Raw genomic sequence first — 23,008 nt, 5'->3', positions numbered from 1 at the left:
CTAATCGTAATCAAACCTAGTAAGTACATACACAACAACCACTACTAGCCTTCTCATTCTCTAGCCCCTACCTTACTCCGAATACTACTCACATCAAATCCAAACTCACCCTTTTCAGCATCAACACAACTGTCCACGTCAGCAACACTCTTCAACAACTCACTCAACGTAATTGGTCGCCTAGGCAAATGATCACTCGCAACCAATCTAAACTGAATATCATTCCCATTAGAACCGCTAAAAGCTGGTCTAGTCAACACGGTTTCAGAAACTAAAGTGGTATCATCATCTTTATGCAACTTATTCTCAATCCCACTATCTCCATTACTGGCCGGTGAGGTGTTCTCATCGTATAAATGGTCAAGAAATGTCTTTTGTACTTTGAAAGCATGACGTAACTCGTCGAATCGGGAAGAATCTAAACCGGGATTCTCAATGCCCGATAAGCCCATAATTTTCAAAATCAACTCATCAGTAATATCCGCGTCAGCTTCAGCTGCAGCATCAGCTTCTCCACCCTCAGAATCTGTACTGCTCTGCGTACCTCGATGATGTAGCTTAATTGCTCGCTGTTTGAGTAGTTGTTTAATCGACCACGTTTTATCTTGCATCAATTGTCGCAATTGGGTCTTGTCGGTGACGGCATCTCCTATGATGGCTTGCGCCTTGTGGGTGGTATTATTGCTACTACTTTTTATGTGTTTGAACTGTTGAAGTAGGATCCTCGTTGGTCGTATCATGGTGTGTGTTGATGTTGTGTTGGCAGTTGACCAAATGATCTCTTTTTTCATTCTTTTTCTCTTGAGAATATAATACACTTAGCAATTGATAATACACATACAATAGAAACACTTACAATTTGTCTTCTTCTAAATGCTACGTAATTGTCAATTATAAGAAACTAGATACACTATGAGCCAATGTTTCTTAATTTATCCCTTCTTGAATCCAATCTTTCTCCAAAATGACTTCTTTCCCTTGGACTCATTACCACTAGATCCTCCAGAATCATTACTCTTTGTACTGGAAAGACGCCCACTAGTTGCAGAAGTTGCAGCACCAGAACTAGCTCTACGTTTCCGTCTCAATTCTTTTCTCCTTTTCGCATCTTCGACATCTTCAATTGAAATCATAGACTTGACTCGATACACATTATCATAAGCTCCTCCTCCTCCTCCGGAACCCGATCCATCAGATGCGACTGAACCATGACGACTAGTGGTTGATGACCCATTAGCTGAGGAACTATTCAAATATTGTGGTCCATACAGTTGAGTCTTGTAAATTTCATGAATCTTACCATCAATTTTCAAAGAATCATCTTTTGATTTAATGGCTTGAAGGTAATTTATTGAATCATCAAATGATCTGTCGGAAATGGCTGTAATCCAATCCTTGTATGTATCAAAGGAGTTAAAAGGTAGGGAGTTTTCAATTAAATTCTTTTCGTCCCCCTCGTTGGTTGGTGTAGTTTGAGGTGCAAATGATTCAACTGATTCAATTGATGAGCTTGAGTTCGTACCAACGGCAGTTAAATCGTCACTAAATGTAATCCTTGGAACCGGGGACTTACCCAGATCAGATGCTTGCTGTTGTTGCTGTTGCTGTTGCTGTTGCTGTTGCTGTTGCTGTTGCTGTTGCTGTTGCTGTTGCTGTTGCTGTTGCTTTAGTTCATGACTTGTATGCTTTGCATGACTACTAACCAACACCACTGGAATACCTGCATGTTTCACAATAAACGACGAGTACTTTACCAAATAATTCTTTTCATTACTCTTTTTAATCTTGTATTTGAAATTCAAATTTGATGACTTGATCCCAACAATAAAAATATTTGGATGATATTGTTTAACCAATTTATTCAACATGTACTTAGATCCAAATTCATTACCATGATGATCCATAGTGTTTACCTCACTCTCAACAACAAATTCAACCGTCATTTTAATTTTCAAATCCAATTCAGCAAGATTCAATTTAAGATATTCAAGTAAATTAAAACATTTTGATTTTAAGAATTCATCACAATTCATTTTCCTTCTTTTACTGTTATAATCTTTAATGAATTTCTGAGGAATAAAACTTGCAACAATCAAATAGTCACCATCATTTAAAATCAGTTGATTTTGACCCTCTACTGATTTCCCAATCAGAAATAACCAATCAAGAGAGTTCCAAGAATGTTTTCTTCCGGAAATTGTAGTCAATAAAGTTCTTCTCAATTCAATTTGGTCATAATCATCATGTTGTACAGTAAGTGCAATTGATCGATAATTGTTTTCATTTGACGATGGATATTGTTGCTGTTGTTGCTGAGCTAATTTCTCCAAAGCAGATACTCCTGAAGTTGATGATCTTCTGTTGGTGTAGTAAATCTTTTGATTATCAAATTTAAATGCACCAAAATTGGAAGTTTTTGGTTTCATATTGAATTGAGGATCAAGAGCTAATAGTTCTTCATCAGTCATGCCAGAATAAGACTTTCTCCGTTGTGGTTGTTGCTGTTCGTGATCCATATCCTCTACAGCAGTACCTTCTTGTGAGTCTGAAGTTGCTTGTTTCTCTGTTTCTGCATCTTCTTTTGCTTGAGCCTCTTCTTCCTCTTCTTGGTGATAATTGATAGTAGCATCCTCAATGTTTCCTCCAAAGCGATGATTATATTCCAACTGTTGTTGTGATACTTTATTTTTTAAAATTGACTTTTCTGGTGGATTTGGTAATTTCAATCTTCTTTTACGTTGTTGCTGTTGTTGTGAATAGTAAGAGCCAGGTGCTTGACTAATAACATCAAAATTGGGTACTTTTGGTAAACTAGCAAATGGGAAAGAAGCATGACGAGCTGTTGGTGGTGATGATCCATATCGATAATTTTCGTTATTGGATATGCTATTATGTGTGTGTGCAGTGGTGGGAGAGAATAAAGGAGATGTAGCTCCACTACTCCCTGTGGGTATTGCTGCTGCTGCTGCAGTTGTACTTGCATGTGATGATGATGGACCCGAGTAAGACGATGTGTATTGTTTTCCACTTGCTTGGTTGTAAATAGGACGATTATATAGAAAATCACCATCATCTTCTGGATTTAGGTTGTTGAAAGACACTCTTCTAGAGTATCTGGGTACTGTTGTCGGTAGATTTAATGAGTCTTGATTATTTTCACCAGAGTATCGAAGCGTATCTGTGGGGATAGATGTGGATGCTGTTGTACGTGGGGTTGAAGAATAGTGGTTGTTGTCCACATTGGTGTTAGTGGGTGTAGTTGTACTAAGTGGATCAATTGAGGTAGAATCAGGGTGCTGTTGTTGTTCATCACGTGGTGGTGGTGGTTGCTGTGGTGGTTTGTTAAATGGATCTTGTGTATTGTTGTGGTATGCTAAACTACTATGCATATTGGGTAATAGTTGATAACTGTTTATACCTTTTGAATTTGGTTGCCTCTGGTGTGTGTGTGGTGTTGTGTGTGTTGATTTGGTTGCTAAATTTAAAGGAAAGGAGAAAAAGAAAGAAAATTAAAAATGGTGGGGGAGTGTGATTTTATCTCTTTTATATCTCTTTTCTTTTCTGTTTTCTCTGATCTATCTGGTTTTTGGGGAGAGATTGTAGATATGGAATGAATGTAGGTGATGAGTTATTGGGTATGTGTTGTTCTATATATAGATCTGTGTTTGCTAAATTTGTGTATGTAAAGTTGGTAACAAAAAACTGGGGTTTTTACTTCTATCTTTATATATATAAATTAGTTTTTACTATTGTAGTGTACTAATGACTAAAAAAATACATTTCTCTTGTCTCTCGGTGTAAGTTTTAGAGTGATTTTCATAAAACAAATAGTTTTATTACAGTAGTAGTAGTAGTAGTAGTAGTAGTAGTAGTAGTAGTTAGTAGTATAGAACTGTGATATATAGTATTGATAGAATATGGTATTAGGCTATGTTGCCTGTGTGGGTGTGTTTGAATATATTACATTAAATCAGTTGATCTTTTATCTCTTTGTTTGTAAATTTTTAGTTTGTATTTACCACAAAAGCAGAGAGCGAGAGGCTAAGCCTTTTCTTCTCTTTGTCTGTGTCTGTGTGTCTGATAACATTACTAAAAAAATATTGTTTTTTTTTTTTGTTCGATTCATTTGCACGTGCATATATATATACTAACTTACTTAGTTAATTAATAGTAAAGTAGAAGTTATGTGACGTATCTTACTGCCTATTCAATTGTTGTTATTAATAGATGTCATATACTACTATAGTATTAGTACTACTGTACTTCTTTGTTTGCTACTCAGCCTTTTCTTTTTTTTTTTGTATTGGTATTGTATAGTGTATTGTATTATAATTTTGATTATTTCTTGGCATATTTATTATTATTATTATAATGTATTGTATTACATACTCTTTTCTTCTGAAACTAAACTAAACTATACTAAAACCACACAACACATAGTAATAACACCATATAGTAAGTATAAACTATATTGAATCATTCCTTTTCTTTTCTTTTCTTGGCTTTAAAAAGAAGGGACAAGCAAATTTATATATATATATATTAACAATATAAAACTAATCTATCTATCTATCTATCTATTTATCTATACAATCTATACAATCTTCTTCTACTTCTCTTTTTTCTTATATCCGACAGACTCCGATATTATCCGTAACACTATAATAACCCTACTTTCTTCACTCACAATGTTTGATAAACAGTAGTTGTTTGTTTGTTTGGACCTTTAAGTGTACTACTACTACTACTACTACTACTATTCCTTTGTGTTGTTGTCGTATATGCACCACAAAAGAAAGTTTGGTGTTTTTAATTACGACAAATATAAGTAAGTCACTCATTACACAAACAGTATTACTACTTATATTACTACATTCTATACAGTTCAATCATTCTCTGTTTTCCGTGAAACATGACTCAATCAGTAAAAAACCAAAATCAAATCACATCTTTCATATAATAATAATAACTAATAATAATAACTAATAATGAGGGGAAGATTAAAAACTTGACTTAATTTCTGCTTTTTATTAAAATAGAGGGGTAATTATGATAAGGAGTTAAGAGACACTACACTTTCTCCACCACTTACCAAACGTATCTGTTTCACCATCCACCCCATAAAACCAATTTCATCTATTAAAACTATATTTGCTCTTTCTTTAGTAATACACCTACAATAGTTCTTACACATATATAGCAACAATAAATATTCCTATTTCTTTTGTAAAACCACTCCTCTCTTTAGTTTTAGGGCCACCTCTGTAAAGGGTAATTTATAATAATAATAATAATAACAATAATAATATGTATATGTATATGCGCCACAAACTCTAAATAAACATTATTATATCAATACACTTGTAATTATCTCAATCTCTATTTATAAAAAGTTATAGTTATTACCCTCTCTTTTTCCTTAGAGTGGAATAGTGCCTAATGGTTAAAGAAATTAAGCCATTTCACAAAATAAAGCACAAAGGAGTGAAACATTGAGTATTTATACATGAAACTGTTGCAAAAATATATACATCAACATATATATATATATAGATATAATACTTTTTTTTCATAATTGTATCATCTATCCAGTACAACAGCATTATAAATATACTGACGCATCTCTACTACAAAAGAGAACTCTCACTACCAAAGGAGTGGTGTTTTGTATATCGGTAGAGTATAGATTGCTTTTTTTTGTCTTGTGACAATAAATGAAACAAGTCACGTGAATTATTATTATTCGGCATTCCGTCTAGACTTCTTTGCTCTTTAGATCTTTATTTTTTTTTTTTTTCTTTTACACGGAAATAGAAACGGAGTTAATGTACACAATACTTACACTTTTATAGCAAAACACCATATTATTTGGATGTTAAGTATTAACAAACATGCACTAAGACTCTTCTGTTGTAATAGTATGTTGTCCAAGGTAGTTTATCACTCTATTGATAGATTACAATTTTCAATTACGTCATTGGCTAATTTTAAAATTTTTTTTGTTTAAAATTTGTGTAATGTTGTAATCAGCCTCAAGGGAAAATTTCAAAACCAAAAAAGAAATCTCATACACTTGGAAAGTATTAATGATTAGACTACGCATAGTACCAGGCCTATCTGTCAGACTACCTATCTACTGACTAAATCTATCACCATAAACCTTATTATTTGAGACTTATTTCTCGTGTTGTTGTTCTATCACTTTGAAAATTTCATCGTGTAAAAACATATTTGGTTTTGTTACTTGCTTCTAGAAACAAGGCTACGCACGTAAAAACCAGCCCTCAGACCACAAACAAACCAAAACAAAACAAATACAGGAAAAATAGCAAAAGCCAAAAAAAAAAAAAAAATACTCCTATTGATAACACTTTTCTTTACTGAAAGCATAGCCATCAATCCCACAGTCTACTTCAATTGCTTTCAATTCTACTATGCCATCAGCTGCTACTGATAATCAACAACAATCCACTGAAGAATGGTTTAGTCCGTTACCTTTAGATGAATACTACAAGATTAACGAATTGGCTAGAAAAGACGTCCCCAAGACTAGACCAATTGATCCTAATGATAAACTAGGTGATTACAATATCACATGTGGTCCTATTTTACGTTTAGCTGGTACTTTGGAAAATAATACTGCCAACTATAGAGGCTCAATTATGTTGGTGGTTAAAGATTGCCCTGAGGAGAAAACACCTTCAATTACTTATAAAATTGGCCCTGCTTCTGAAACTGAATCCAACAATGGTGAGTTTTCCACTGGTGAATTTGCAGTCACCAAATATTATGAAGAAGATGGATATTCCTTCTTTAGATACACCATTGATTTACAATTGGCTCAATATGAACAAAAAATTGAATACTATATTGACAAGTTTTTCAAAAAATCATTTCAATTTTACATACCTAGTGTTGATGAAAGTATGAATGTCATTTCATTTTCTTGTAATGGGTTCAGTTTAGGTTGTGATGCATCTGAATACAAGTCGTCACTTTGGTATGATGTATTGGCTAAACATTCAAAACAACACTACCATGTGATGTTGGGTGGTGGAGACCAAATTTATTCAGATGCTATTAAATTACATTCAAAGAAGTTGCAAGAATGGACTGAGATTAATAATCCTTTGAAGAAAAGACATGCTCCTGTTGATGATAAAGTTTTAGTAGAATTTAACAATTTCTATTTGAACCACTATATGAATTGGTTTGGAAAAGGGTTTTGGAAAGGTTCAGCTTCCCAAGTTGTTGAGGCATTGTTTCCATTGACCATGTCACAAATCCCCCTGGTTAACATCTACGATGATCATGACATCATTGATGGATTTGGATCTTATCATGATTCAACTATGCTGGCACCAATATTTTCAGCAGTTGGTAACGTTGCATACAAATATTACATGTTGTTTCAACATCAAATGAATCCCGAGGAGAAATTACATACAAGTGACCCTTCGTGGGTATTGGGTAAAGAAGGACCTTTTATTAAACAAAAAAATCATTCAGTGTTTATGAGATTGGGTAAAGAAATTAGTTTATTAGGATTGGACTGTCGTACTGAACGGAAATTGAAACAAATTTGTGATCCTCAAACTTATAAAATTGTTTTCAACAAAATGAATGAAACATTGAAAGCTAATGGAGATGTCAAACATTTATACGTAATGCTCGGTGTCCCTATTTTTTATCCAAGATTAGTATGGTTGGAATGGTTATTAACCTCAAGAGCATTGGCTCCATTACGTAAATTGGCTGCCAAGGGAGTCATTAATAAAGGTTTAGTTAATGAATTTGATGGTGATGTTGAAGTGTTGGATGACTTGAATGACCATTGGTGTTCCAAGCACCACAAGCGTGAACGTAATAAATTGATTAAAGATTTAATGGAATTTGGAGCTAAAAAGGGAATCAGAATCACCATATTATCAGGTGATGTCCATTTAGGTTGTTTTGGTAGAATGAAGTCCAAATATCACCATCACCCTAATGCACACGTTTTGAGAGGAGCAAAAGAGATTGAAGATTTGAATAAAGATTTAACTTCGTATCCTGAAAATGATCCAAGATTGATCTTCAATGTCATCTCGTCGGCCATTGTGAATGCACCTCCACCGGATGCAATGGCTACATTGTTGGATAAACGTAGTAGAATCCATCATTTCAATCAAGATACCGATGAAGATATCGTTCCGATCTTCGTTAAAGATGTTGATGGAGCTCCAAGAGCTAATCATCAATTTTTGAACAAGAGAAATTGGTCGGATTTAGTCTTGGCTAAACAATCTTTAAAGTATAAATCTTTGTTAGCAGAAGCGGAGAAGAAGGCTAATGCAGATGCCGATGCCGCTGAAGCTGCAACTGCAGAAGCCGCCGAAGCTGAAGCTCCAGCTAATGGAACCCATGCCGACTCCACTGACACATCAGTGTTGAGAAAATACCCACAACCAGTATTCGACAACGAGCACGATACCAAAGAAGGTGATTTCTTGCATAATCAAAAACCAAATGATCGGTATATCAAGTACCCCTTATTTGAAGATTCAATTGTGACTTCATTAAGAGTTGAGAAGGATCATACAAGTTTGGCTAGTGAGTCGACTGCTTATGAGGTGCTTATTCCTCCATTGATTGGTACTTACAAGTTGGGTAGAGCTACTGTTAAACATGTTGATGTATGAGGGTGAATATTCAACTGCTGCTAGTTCCTATTTTTTTTATTTATTTATTTATTTAATGATTGTTTTGAAGTTCTGTACTACCAATTGAGACAAAAGTTTGTTGTTTTTTTTAGTTGAGAATTCACATAATACGTTTTGTTTGTATTAAGAATGTAGTCATGTATAGTTTGGCATTGACTTTGTATACATCTATAAATGCAGGTTGGATGGGATTTGAAAAGCATAGTTGAAAAAGATCTTGATATGAAATGGAAAAGAAAGGTGTGTCAATTCATTTTGATTGCTATAGGATCAAGCTAGAAGGACTGATCAGTGATAACGAAGATGTGTATGCTGAGCTAATGGGTCTGATGTTATTTTGATATGATACACAGTGAGGTAAAAATTAGGGGGTGATTCTTATCTAGTCATGTGATCTGTTTCTACATTCAAAGGTGTTAATTATGTAAACCTGTATTATAGATATACATTATCTCTAAGTATTTTTGTTATAGGTTTATGCTATTTTGATATGCTGGGATTGTTTTGGAGTATAAATGGTGGATATTTCCCCTTTATTTTCAATTTTGGTTGCCAAAATTTTTCCCTTTTTGATCCATTTACCACAAACAACAAATAACAAATTCCTACAAGATAAGATCTTTACCAAAATGTGAGTAACCACCATATCACAAAGAGTTCAAGAGTATCTGGTACTAACCCTTACTAGAATATAACTAGATTGAGGTTCCATTTCCATACAAAACTTGCTCGCTGGGGGTTTTGATCTTTTTGCGGAAAGATTTCAGAGTTGACACAAGTTCATTATGAATTTTCCTCAACGAAAACAACCAGTGAATTAAGGTAAAGGACTAAGTCAGACGTGATTCAGTTCGATAGAGTTCATCTGTTATATATAAAAAGAAAGAAAATCTTGTTAATTACGTGGATGCAGGCAAGTCAGATAAGATCAAAGAGAGATCAAAAGATTACCCGCTATAGTCTATGGAGGATTCTGCAAAGGCTTGGATAACTTGAATTGCAGAAACAGCTAGGAATATAATTAAAAGTCGGGCTTTATTCACAGCGGGCCTGATTTACTCATTTATCGGGTAATAGATCTAAAGTCCTACAAAAAGCACACAAACACACACACACCCACACACAAACACACACACAAAACTGCTATGGATGCGGGAACATCTATAGAGTGCTTTACAAATTGTCGGCTGACGAGTCACAATTATTTACAGAGGAACATATCCAACTACCGGCTTTCACGGAGGTTTCCATCTGTAGTGACACAGACGCAAACAGCTGGAGAGTTTAGGGTCCCTGTCTGGGTCAGACGTGGTTCAGATAAATGAACTGTGTTGGGTTTGATTTTTCCTCTACTCAAACTTGGCGGTGCTAGGCTTGGACGCAAGTTTGAGGAGGAGGATGGAGGGTGCTTTTTTTTTACTTTTTATTCATTTGTTGTTCATTTATTGTTTTATTCAGTTGTTGTTCATCTTTTATTCAATATTATTGTGTGACTTAGTGTGTGCAGGCTTGTTTTTAAAGCTGTGTCAGGAATAGAGCTTCATAGCTCAACTTAGTGTTGAGTAGGCTTGTTTTACAAGCTGAAAAATTTGGTGGTGATGGAGTTTATAGTTAGGAGAGTTGGGAGAGTTCGGAGAGAGAGGAGAGAGGTGAGAGGTGTACGATGTTTCGGGGCTATTGTTAAAATATATGTGTAAACGTTGTGTATTCCAGATCTCTATGTAGATCATGCTCTATACAAACCATGAAGTGTGAACAAGGTATGGTGCTAAACTCTGTATGTTCGTGTATCAAAACACACTCTCTTCAGTTAAATCCTTTAGTGAATCTTGGCAAATGTAATCCTTGTATAAACTGTTCCCAGTATTTATGTATTCAGTGAATCTCCATGAGAAGGGGTGTGCTTATCCATCAAGTGTGAAACGTCAACATTCTTGTCGCATCAATTGATTAACCTTTATAACACTACTTTTCCTCGTCAGTAGTAGCATGTGTAGTGCTCTCTTGGAAGCTTTGTAAGCAATTACGTTTGTGTGAGGTGTGAAGGATCCTAAAACCTTTCCCGTCTTTGTAAATTTCGTTCTTGGTGGAGCTCGGTCAGTCCTTGTAGCTTAGTAATTGAACACTGTGACTAGTAGTCAGCTAAGCTTTGTAGCATCGCATATGATACACTGACAATATCCCTTTTGTCTTTGCCAATACAGCCCTGAAAGAAGCGCAATCCCAAAGAGGGGTAAAACCAAAACCTGCATCTCATCAATACATCGCTCTTGTGAGTTTCAAAGCTAGTGGAGGCAATCAATTAAATAGACAAACAATGTAACCAGAATAGTACCTTCTCTCATTTTGATCGTAACTCAACACTTTTGTAGTGTGTATAAAAGTGTAAAAGGGTGGTGTTAAAAGAGAATCTCGTAATTCCGCTGCACAAAACAAAAAATCAAAAAATCAAAAATCTCTCAAAATTTAAACTTTTAAAAACTTAATTTAATCATCATTATAAATCAACCACCATTTGTCACAACTACAGGTAGTTTCATCTTACATCATATCACAAGCTGCAAGTATAGCATCTATAGCTATACAACCACAGCTGACTTTCATTAACTAAATGCCTCAACCTTTAAACAAAAAACAAAAGACAACAACAAGTACTACTACTACGGCTTCTTCACTACTGCAGTCAGAACCCACTGCAACTTCCCACATCTCCAATCAAGATACATCAGCCAAAGGCAAATCTCACACACCGAAAATATCCCGAGCTATATCCGCTTGTAAACGATGTCGTACCAAGAAGATCAAATGTGATCAGAAATTCCCTCAATGTGGGAAATGTGCTCAACATAATGTCGAGTGTATGGGATTGGATCCAGTCACCGGGAGAGAAATACCACGAAGCTATATTGTCCATTTGGAAGAGCGAGTTAAGGTGTTGGAGAATAAATTGACTGAATTGGGTGCGAGTGTCGATGGTGAAGGCGATGGTGAGGCCAATACCAATGCCAATACCAATGGTGAGAGGTCTAGAGGAGGGAACGGAAATGATGGTGGGGCCAAAGTAGTTGATGGTAATGGTATCACTATACAACAACTGATGCAATCCGGCAAAGAAAAAAGTAATCAGTCACTGGAAATGAAGCAGAGGGGTAATAATATCACTTTTCTGAAGTTGATGTCCACTGCAGTGAGAGTACAGAAACGACACGAACGAAATCCTAATGATGATGCCAAAGATCAAGAAGGTGAGAACGCAGCAACAAACACTGATGACAACTCTTCCCCTGAGGAGGTCATGTTAGCAGCAGTACTACCTCCAAAGTCTACAGCTCTTCAATTTTGTCAGATATTCTTCCATCAGTGCAACCCCCAATGTCCCATTATGCATCGAGAGGAATTTATTCGTGATTATTTCATTCCAATTTATGGACCAATTGAGCTGAATCGTCTCCAATTTGCTAGCAATGATGGATCCGTCAATGATTCGTTTTGGAACAACGTAAGTAGTAATGGGGAAAATGGCCACTGGTTTGATGAATACAAGTTGCAGTTTCAACATCTACTTGCTAAAGAAAGCGAGGAAAATAGTAATAACAGCAACAATATTGACATTAGAGCAATATCCAATCGAATAACCCCACCACGACGATTTCATGTGCCTTTGTTTTTCCTCAATATGGTATTTGCCATTGCTTCATCAGTTCATCATTTGAAATATCCATCTCAAATTTCAGAATCGTTTCGATTGGCAGCTATGAAATATTATGATGATGTTAAACGCAATGGTGATCAATTGATGGCTTTACAAGGGATACTAATCTATGCATATTACTCGATAATGAGACCAACAAATCCTGGGGTGTGGTATATTATGGGAGAAGCTTTGCGATTATGTGTTGATTTAGATTTACAAAATGAACTCAAGACGAAATCAAGACAGAATATGAATATTGACGGGTTTACCAGGGACAAGAGAAGACGTATCTTTTGGTGTACTTATTCCATAGATCGACAAATTTGTTTCTACTTGGATCGGCCATTTGGTATTCCTGATGAAAGTATAAATACACCTTTGCTAAGTGTATGGGACGATCTGAAGATTGTGCCCAATGATTCAATTATGGATTATACTAAATTGACCAATGATGAGCAATCCATTGCCGAAGTCACTAGTTACAAGACTGTGTCTTTGGCATTTGTCACTATACGACATCTACAAAGTGAAGTGACAAAGATTCTCTACACAGAAAGTGAACTTCCTCGAAGATTTACTGATTTATCTCATTGGAGAATGGACGTCTTGGCAAGGTTAACCCATTGGTACCAGCATTTGCCCACTCCAAACCAAATGAATTGCAATTTCAATCCCATCTTCTTCCATTTAAATTATCATCACACTTTATTGTATATCCACGGGTTAGGACCACGTAATTACAATTTAACCATGGATGATATCCGCCAAGTTTCAATTTCTGCCAAGGAGGTGATCAATTGCTATACACAATTGTATTTGACAAAGTCTATCAACTATACATGGGCAGCTGTGCACAATTTATTTATGGCTGGAACGTCATATTTGTACTCATTATACAATTCGGATGAAATTAGGGTCATGAATCCAATAAATACCGTCATGCTTAGCTGCTCCAATTGTTTGAAAATCTTGACAAGTTTAATCGATAAATGCGATGCAGCTCAGTATTGTTGTGAAATATTTCACAATTTGACTTTGGTTATTGTTAAGTTAAAGTATCCTAATGAGCTGGTTAATCAATTCATGTCGAGTGGTGGTAGCAAAAGACAAGGTGAAAATGGAGAACAGGGGATTAAGAGTGGCAAAGGTGACGGTGCTTCTGCAGCTAATGGCAATAACGTGAGTGGCCAACGTGAAGCTAAAGTAAGCCGTGAATCATTGTACCGAATCAACAATGGAAATGTTCACTCTAATTTATTCCAGTTGGTCAATGAGTTGGATCATTTGAACCCATTGACGAAAGCATCTCCACAGAGTGTAGGGACTCAAGACAGTGTTCAAGCTTTGTTTGACAACCAGTACCAACAGCAACAACCACAATACCAACAGGGACTGCCAAACGACCAGCAAGGTAATACACCAATAGGAGGGCCTTACTCCCACAACCTGGTTGTTGTTGCACCAGACTTCACCCATGTGTTTGAGTACCCCGATTGGAACGATGAGGAATTGGATTTCTTTTTCCAAGAGTTGAATCATAATCAAGTCGTTGGCTCAGCAACGGGTACTGTTCTGAATAAATCGACTCCTCCTCCTCCTCCCTTCAACGGTGGTCATGTTGCCGCACATCACCTTAGTCAACCAGCTCAACGCGAACAGCACAATTCTTCGCCTTTTGCGTCACAGTTTTCTCCTCAGTCTGGAACATCATCGACTGCTCCGAATACTAATATGCGTGAAGGAAGACGGACTTTTGAGTTGATGCACAATGCTCCAACGGAAAGGATATGGGAAGAGTTTTTCACTTCAAAGTGACGAGACAAAAGGGACTTTATGGTTACGTTATTTTATGTATTTATCAGCACAATGTTTATTTTATAGATGGATGCAATCATTATTGAAACAGTTGAAACTGTAGTCGGCATATGCCTCTATTTCTAATCACTGCAAAGAAGATGTTCTGAAATAAACTTTTTGCAACACTTCTCATTGGTCGTGTACGCATGGACAAAACAAACAACAAAAAGTTTTGATGTCTGCTAAAACCCCAATAAAAGGATCCTCATACATTGCATTGTTTCAAACTGCTACACCAATCATAGAATTTAACTGTCCTATCATTGTCATTTGAAGCCTTTTTCCTGCTCACTGGATTTTATCTTTTTCATTTAAGTAAATTTTTAGCAGAATATTGCAAACCAACACCAACAGCAACAACAGTACATCCCTCCACGCTCATGAACATTAATCTAGATACAGCAAAGGATGTCCTTTGTAAAAACGTATTGATTTACGGTTATTGTAAATATCAGGATAAGGGGTGTGCTTTTAGCCATCACAAGCTGACGGGGCTACAACCTGGAGGAAATGGAAATGGAAATGGAAATGGTCAAGGTAAAAGCCAAGCTCAGGAGTCAAAGTCTCAAGAACAACAACCACAGCCACTGCATCAATTAAAATCCAAAACCTCTCGATCTCGACTACAACAACAGCAACCTTCCTCACCTTCCATCACATCAGCAAAGGCAAATGACACCAACAACGGTAGAAGAAAATTCAATGTCGAAACTCCCTTATTCCAACCAAGTGGAGCAAATGATAAATTGATTGGTGGGATAACTTCAAAGTTTTCTAACCTATCTCCAACTGTCAAAGATGCACCTGTTTTTCAACCAGAATCACACTCAACTTTCCACGACCAAGATGGGAGACAAACACCACAGCACCAAGTGACCAGCCTGCCTGGCTTTCCATATGGTTCAAAGAAATTCAATGCTAGTACACCGTCTTTTACACCATCTAATTTTGATTTTGCTTCAAATGCGATGTCATCGGGAACTGCCCCCAATCAGCAACAACAGCAGCAGCAGCAGCAGCAGCAACTATCACATCAGTACTCGGGAGTGCTGCAAGGAGTAGGTCCTAATGGCCCTTCCAGTGCAAGATCCTTAGGTGGTATCATACAGCCACTGCAAGCTCCTTCCAATTCATATCTTCAAGGTACACAAAGTCCAATGGCTCCTTCAAATCAAGGACATATTCCACACTCTGGACTCATGAACTCAGCACCACCTGTATCATCGAATTTTTTCCCCTCACTGCAAAACAATTTTCCTCTTCAAGGACAAGGGTTGGGCGTACCACAACCACCACCACCACCGCCACCAACTTCCCAACACCAGCCGCAACAACAAGCACCACAGTATCCATTACAATACCATTTGTATGCCCCTGCGCCGCCTCCAAGATTGACAGTGCCAATAAAGGATTATGAAACTAATGCATTGAAGATGTTTATCCCTAACGATTTGAGAGAAAACTTGCATCGCAAAAATGAGGCTAGTTTGCAAACTCTCCAGCATCTGAATCTACCTGAACATGTGAATTCTTATCATTCTTTGGTCCCAATTGATACCTCCTATGACGCAATAAGTCGGATCTGGCCGGGTAAAAGTAGTCTTTTATTCAAGTGCTATTCAAATATTGATGGAAACTTGTATGTTTTGAGAAAAATTGAACCTTGCAATGAAATTACTGATGAAAGTACGTTCAAGAATATCAAGAGGTGGCAAACACTCAATGCTAATGCTAATATTGTGGGAATCAGAGATGTGTTTACATCATTGGCCTTTAGTTCAATAGGTGGGGCTAAATCTGACAATGGTACTGCATTATGCTTTGTCTATGACTACTATCCTAATTCAAAAACGTTGTTGGAGTACCACAAGAAATCATTGAGAGTTGAGCCTGTAACTGAAGATCTCTTGTGGGCGTATCTTGTTCAATTGGTGAATGCTTTGAAGTATATACATGCTAAAGGATTAAGTGCCGGCTCTTCTATGGAAGTAAGCAAGATCATAAACACTGGTGGCAACAGAATTCGTTTGAGTAGTTGTGGAATTAGTGATGTATTGGATTATGGAAAGCCGGATAATGCAGATATGAGCCAGTTGCAACGTCAAGACATAAAGAACTTGGGTAAAGTCTTGTTTGATTTGAGTTCATTGTTGTTGCCAATAAATTTGAGATCCAGCCAGGAGGATGTATTGATGAGAAATTTAACAAACTCAACTAGTCTAAGTGACAATTTTATCAAGGTTTTGAAGGTATTGAGTGAGGTGTTTGACGCACCAGATTTTAGCTTGAATCAGTTCATCTGTGACTACTTGATTGACAAAACATTCTCAACTGTTAATAGTTTACAAAACTCATCCGATTACTACGAACTGCAATTGACTTCAGAATTGGAGAATGCTCGGTTATTTAGATTGCTCACCAAAATCAATTTTGTGGTTAATACTGCTGAAGGTAGTAATCTAAACAAGCTATCATTGAACGATGCTAACCAAATCAAGGTTATTCGATTATTTCAACAGAATTTATTTCAATTCTATGATAATAACGGGGCTAGGGTTATCAATTTACACAAGGTTTTGGTAAACTTGAACAAGTTGGATTGTGGAGTAGACGAAAAGTTGTTATTGGTGAATGAAAGCGAGTGCATTATTGTCAGCTATAAAGAGGTGAAGGAGATAATCGATTCTCAATTTAGACAGTTGAAGAACTAGCTACGGGAAAGTGCAGTATTAGATTTGCTTTTTAATAGTCTATAGAAGGGTGTGTAAAAGCACCCATTTATATACATACATCTATTGACTTCTTTTTTATGTGGCTATCCTTTGGTTATGGTGATCAAATCATGGATGATATCTTGTTGACAGGCCTTATAGTTGACAGGTTTCAAACTATAGGTACGTTCATAATGAATCATACTCAAGGAATCAAAAAACAATCTCAATTGTGTAATCAGCGAGATGTGTCTCACGCCTTCCAATAATGGACTGAGATATTCATCCGACAAATCTCCATGATTGAGCTTTATTGCATCGTTTTTCAAAAAGGTGAAATCATTGTTCTTGGATATTAAATCGATAATCAGATTAGTTTGAGTATCCTTAGTTTCAAAATCAATACTGATAAATAACCAAGAGTTCAAATTGAATCCATCGGGATCGACAATCAATAGTTCGTCAAGAAGCTTGGATGCAAATAGTATCAATTGTAAAGTTTGAGAAGGTATTGATGTTAGGTCTTTAATTGATTTCGGTGGGCTAGAGATCAAGCCAAAAATCTGCTGTAACTCATGGATAATTAATGCCCAATGGGAAATCAAGTGAATATCACTAATTTTCAAAACAATGGCTCTGAATAAGGTACTGATTTCAATTCTGATTGCAGTAGGACACGTGTTCAAGCTCAATAATTGATTCAACCTGTCAAACAATTGATTGATCTTATTGGCAAAATAATCATGAGGCTGGGCAAGAATGATGTATGACAATTGTCTAAGTGTGTTAACCTTGGCTTCAATTTCTGAATCTTCATTCCAGTTAAACAACGTTCCTGCGGGTGAAGTTGTTGACGATGGTGCAAGTTTGTTGATCTTGTCATCGACTTTATCTTTATCGTGCTCAATCCAAATGTGAATAATCTCCTTCCATTTGTCGTTGGAACATGTACTGGTGGTAAAAAAGCTTCCATCATTAAACAAATCCGCCACTGTTGATCTCCAAATTCGATTGGGGTGATACTGTCCTATTAAGAACAATAATTGTAATATCGTGTTACTCAAATGTGGTTGCTTTTTCTTAGTTGAGGCTAGAACAACATTGTTGATTATCAACCCAACTGCATGATTAGTCTTTTCCGAATCACGATAGATTTCATCCAACACTGGGATCAACTCAGTTAATGCATCTATGAATTGCTGACCGTACACCACTACATCATCACCTTCAGCAGACTTTGCTTTGGAAAGTGAATGATGACTAACGTACAGATTGAAGAGCTTGGTAAAACTCTCTGATAGCAATTTCTTGTTCTTCGATATATCCCGGTTCCTACTGCTATTCGTTTTCACCGACATGACGTTGCAAATTTTTAACACAGCTGGAACAATTGGTTCAAATTGAGATATCTGTGATGTAGTAGAATCCAAAAACTCCAATGTTTGAGTCCAAATATCAAGAATCGTGTCTGAGTCCATAAAATCGTAAAATGCCACTATAAAGCTTGACAACTCATTTGTATCAACATCTGATTCAACATAAGTTTTATTTGCATCCAAAAATAACTGAGGATTGAACTTCATTCTGATATAATTGAACAAATATGGCAATGTCACTTGTGATCGACCATTATCCAAAATATTGAGGAGTTTCAACACGCTTGACAACTGTATATGTGACGTGACCAATGTATTAACAATCTCTTGCCGTTCCAATTCAATCAATCGGTCTAAAAACGTCTTGGTCCTGAATTTGAGCTTATATGAAATAAACGTCAATGATCGATCGGAATAATTAGTGACGTGATCAGGCACAGTTGCCTTTGAATCAGCCCAATCCCATATTTTGAAACTAATCTTTGTTGCATCATGGAAGGATATAAGCGTGGAATAATGTTTATTCTGTTCGGTATCTTTAGTAGATGGAGATTCAATTTGGAAAACTCCCAGCATGACTGTATTCAAAAACCCATTATTAGCAGAATCCTTATTCATTTGTGATTGGAGTTGTACTTTAGCACTCGAGTGCATTAAATAACCATGACTAACAGTTAAGAAATTTTCCAATCCGTCAAAGAGAATAATCATGGAGTCATCAAAATTTTCATTGGATGAAAACTCATCCCAGTTTAGGAAACGATTGAATAACGAATCTATTTTCTGAACAACCGTCTCTGTCAAAGTGAGCAAAATGTTGAAAATTGAATCCCCGAAAAGATATGCAGATTTGATTATTAAATTCATATACTTTTCAAGTAAATTTGGAGACTGACATTGAGTTACACCAACTTGTATTAGATTCACTAGAATCGGTCCTTTTTCTTGTTCGTGAACGTGCAACAAGTTCAATTTGGTATTAGAGGCAGACGCTCTATCAAGGAAATGAAAAATACATTGCAAAAAGTTGCCAATAGTCGAGTCAGGTACAATGTGTCTATTCTGAGCAGCGATATGATTCAATGCATCAACAAGTAATTCTTCAAACAAAGTGTCAAAACCTTTTTCGTTTCCTGTAATTAACTTCATGTAAATATTCAAGCTTAAATCAGCAATAGCACAATGCTCACTTTCTCTGTATCTCTGAGGATCTTCTATAGTAATCAACTCCCTATTCTCTTTCAAGAGAAGAATCAAGTATCTCTTGTAAGATATTTGTAAAGTATGCTCATTATGGTCATGTGTCACATCCGGGACCGCAAATTGGTCACTACTGATGTGGTGTTTAACATGCTTCAGATCCAAATTCAACAAGGTCAAAACTTGCTTCAAATCAAAGGCGTATTGGCTAAAATCCTCGCCTGGGACCAATTTAAAATGACCACTTTCCATAAATCCGTACTTTGTTAATGGATTAAAACATAAATTGAATAGTCTTTGGGGCCTATCGCTGCCGATAAGACGATGTATCAAGTTTAAGACTAATTCACTCTGTTGTGGTTCACTATTCTCTGATGCATCCAATATGAGCTGAAATAAACGACTCAAGATATTTTCCGCCTCATTGACTCCTATTGAATGAATGTACAATGCCTCAAACGCGACAATTTGCTTACTTAATGGCAAATTCAAAAATAATTCAAGTGTACCTCCTTCAATCTTTTTCATAGAAAATGTAAATTTCAACTCAAATATGCTCTTTACTGCTTCGACTTGGTGATTGGCAGGATCAGAAGATATCACTGATTGCCACAACCTAGTTAGCAAAAACTTCAAGCATTTTTCCCTTTGAAAGACATTAATGAATTTTGATACATGATTGAGCATATTGACTCTAGTTAAAGCAATGGGGATTTCTCTAGAATCAAGCAGTGAAGGTACGCCTTTCAACCATTGTGATACAAATCTCTCTGATATCGCCTGCTTCACATCATCAGACTCAATTGTATCAAACAAACGAGTTAAAAGATTCCCAATTCTCGTACCCAATGTTAAGTTCGATGAATAGTTCAAGTACAACATTTCCAATTGTTTAAATATGTACGATGTCAATTTTTCTGAAGAATACGGAATGGTTTCCAAGGTGTGGTCCGCATCTTGTTCGGTCCACTCTGTTACTGTGCCTAATAGCTGGGTGCTGGATATACTAACGTCGGCATCAATCTCATTCGATGTTTCCCATTGAATATACCCAAATATCATCTCCATGAGTTCCATCTTTTGATTGCTTATCTCAGCATCAGTCAAAATACAGGCCAATACCAATGGTGCAAACTTCTCAACATTTTCATCCTCATTGAGATGAAAGTGTTTAATGATAAATTCAATCACGTCGTAATTGGAACTCTTGCCCTTCACAATCAACTTGAAAACTTCGTTCCAAATATAGCTCGACTCAGTTTCATCAAAAAAGTTCATTGCGGTTTTCATGATCTCAAAATCATCACGTTTGGCAAAGCAGTGATATAAAAAGGGTGAGAATAATTCAGGTGTTAGTTCGTAATTTATCTCCCATTTGTCCATAATCAAATAAAATGCCATTTTCAACGCATCCAATTGATCCTTTTTAGATTCAGATGTTCCCAATTGTACAAGACCTCTACTTAACGAATCTTTGGCATTCTTTTTGAAATACTCTCTTCGTGATTCACTATCACTATCAATATCAGGGCCCAAAAAATAATTCAACACTCTTCTGTTCAAACTCACATCCTTATTCAAAGTTATTTTGCAACATGACATGATCAACAAATCTTTATCTTTTGGTGTAACTTTGCTATCAAATATGGCACTATCTAATGGAACACGTGATAATAACAAATCAAAAAATCCTCTGGTCACCAAGATATCGGACAGTAAAGAAGACGATCCAATTACGATTGCAAATGCTCTAACTAGTAAGCCAGCTTCAGGTTTCATACAAAGTTGAGCCTCTTGAGAATAAAGTGGGTTGCCCTGTTCATCTTTTGTATTTGTGAACTCGGGTAAATTCCGTTCACACCAGTTTAATGCTCCAATCCTTCGCTCAGGAGTGGTTATAATGCAAATAAAGATACAATGCCAAAATTGAGAGTCATCTTGAAGTTTAGATTTGAATGCAACCATTAGTGAATGGATATCATTAAACACTTCTGAATGGGCGTCCTCCAATCCTGATAAGAACCAAAGCACCAATGGTTTAATCAACTTTCTCGAAGTTTCACGGCTTAGTTTGTCAACAATCAATGATTTCAAGATTTTGATTTGCTGCGGTTTGATCTGGATGGATGAATAGGAAATTAGTGGTAGAAGGCCAGGTAACCATATACTTACCTCGGAATTGATTTGATGCTGACTCAAACTATCAAATATGAATTCATATATATTCAATGTCTTCTGATGAACCCCATTGGGTAAATTGGGCGATAGACATAATGCCAATCGATATGAGACTTGCGACGCATGTGGAACATAAAAATGGGGTGCATCGTCTCCAACTGCTCCCTCCCCATCAGAGTCAATGTATGATTGTAATGTTTTCTGTAATTTAGAAAGGAATGCGATATAGTCGGCCCATTCTTCGAGTGTATCGAAAAGAGCCAATGTCTTGTCAACCAGTTGTTCGTATTTCTGACTTCGTGTGGCTGTTTTAAACATCTTCTGCTAAGGTGAGAATTGTATGTAGATTGGTTAAGTAATTGATAAAGTCAAGATGGTGTACTGTGGTTGGTTCTTGCAGATAAGTGTTTTGTGCCCTGGTGGAAGTGTTGGTTTGGTTGTAAAGATTTTGAAAATTTGTTGTTGTGTCAATTACGCACCAACCAAAAACATCAACCCATAATCTACATTTCGTAACAAGTTCTCATACCGCCATCTTTTCAGCAATTGTTTGCACGCAGTTATACAAGATTATCAAGTTCTTACGTTGATATCACTGAGTAAAATGGTGGCTCAAGATAAAATTCAAGCAATTCTGGATCAGATTGTATAGCAGACAAAGCGGAACAAGCTGCCTCTTGGACAATTTCCTTGGGATCCAAAGCACAGGCAACAACGAATTGGAACGTGGGATGGAAAAAAGTAGCATATTCACCACCTTCGTGGGCTTCTTCACTAACCCATGATACTCATCTCGCAACACTCCAGGAGGTAATTTGTCTTACCCTCGGCTGATCTTTAATCTGTCAATGAGGAAGGGAACCAATTCAGGTAATTTATCACTGGTCAAACTGATAAAACTGTTGCTCATGGCACCAAATGCCAATATTGCTGCTTCTCTAATCGGCCATTGTGTTGATACGTTTTTTCCATGTAGGACAGGTACAGCAAAGAACTTCATACGGCAAGCTTTCACTTAATACATCCCATGTTGTTGCTGAAGACTGTACCCCCATTCACCTATTCACCCATGTAATTGCCTCCATCCTCGTCGTGGTCATGATCGTCTCCAGCTCCTTCTTCGCCAGCACTTGCTTCACTCATACCTCCAATTTTAAAGTTTGAATTATCTCCATTCGCGATCCCCTTCATTTGTCAAGCTTCCTTTGATTTTATACTAGTAGGCTCGTGATCTTCATCCTTGTCAGCTACGATGGCGTCATCATTATTATCAGTCACTTGCTTGAAGAA

The 23,008-nt window shown here is 36.6% G+C and overlaps 6 protein-coding genes across 6 annotated transcripts; 3 read left to right on the top strand and 3 right to left on the bottom strand. All coding sequences in view use genetic code 12, as the record gives it.

Annotated features, from left to right (window-relative positions):
• Positions 1-53: 53 nt before the first annotated feature.
• I9W82_005347 (glutamyl-tRNA(Gln) amidotransferase subunit F) lies at positions 54-740 on the bottom strand (the record flags this gene model as incomplete). Its single annotated transcript, XM_067694514.1, has 1 exon — positions 54-740. The coding sequence occupies one exon, from the start codon at positions 738-740 to the stop codon at positions 54-56; it is 687 nt and encodes a 228-aa protein (XP_067546827.1).
• Positions 741-932: 192 nt separating this feature from the next.
• On the bottom strand, positions 933-3,389 carry I9W82_005346 (uncharacterized protein; the record flags this gene model as incomplete). The annotated part of the gene is made up of 1 exon (XM_067694513.1): positions 933-3,389. The coding sequence occupies one exon, from the start codon at positions 3,387-3,389 to the stop codon at positions 933-935; it is 2,457 nt and encodes an 818-aa protein (XP_067546826.1).
• Positions 3,390-6,434: 3,045 nt separating this feature from the next.
• On the top strand, positions 6,435-8,681 carry I9W82_005345 (uncharacterized protein; the record flags this gene model as incomplete). The annotated part of the gene is made up of 1 exon (XM_067694512.1): positions 6,435-8,681. One exon carries the CDS (start codon positions 6,435-6,437, stop codon positions 8,679-8,681), a length of 2,247 nt encoding a protein of 748 aa, XP_067546825.1.
• Positions 8,682-11,313: 2,632 nt separating this feature from the next.
• Positions 11,314-14,211, top strand: PPR1 (Ppr1p; the record flags this gene model as incomplete). The annotated part of the gene is made up of 1 exon (XM_067694511.1): positions 11,314-14,211. One exon carries the CDS (start codon positions 11,314-11,316, stop codon positions 14,209-14,211), a length of 2,898 nt encoding a protein of 965 aa, XP_067546824.1.
• Positions 14,212-14,633: 422 nt separating this feature from the next.
• Positions 14,634-16,964, top strand: PAN3 (Pan3p; the record flags this gene model as incomplete). Its single annotated transcript, XM_067694510.1, has 1 exon — positions 14,634-16,964. The coding sequence occupies one exon, from the start codon at positions 14,634-14,636 to the stop codon at positions 16,962-16,964; it is 2,331 nt and encodes a 776-aa protein (XP_067546823.1).
• A 104-nt stretch (positions 16,965-17,068) lies between these two features.
• I9W82_005342 (uncharacterized protein) lies at positions 17,069-22,909 on the bottom strand (the record flags this gene model as incomplete). Its single annotated transcript, XM_067694509.1, has 4 exons — positions 17,069-22,013; positions 22,304-22,492; positions 22,543-22,726; positions 22,786-22,909. The coding sequence occupies 4 exons, from the start codon at positions 22,907-22,909 to the stop codon at positions 17,069-17,071; spliced, it is 5,442 nt and encodes a 1,813-aa protein (XP_067546822.1).
• Between the last annotated feature and the right edge of the window lie 99 nt (positions 22,910-23,008).

Source organism: Candida metapsilosis, assembly GCF_017655625.1.
Source record: "Candida metapsilosis strain BP57 chromosome Unknown scaffold7, whole genome shotgun sequence".
Classification (NCBI taxonomy): Eukaryota; Fungi; Ascomycota; class Pichiomycetes; order Serinales; family Debaryomycetaceae; genus Lodderomyces; species Lodderomyces metapsilosis.
The sequence above is the reverse complement of the archived record's forward strand: the minus strand, read 5'-3'. Positions and strand labels throughout refer to the sequence as shown.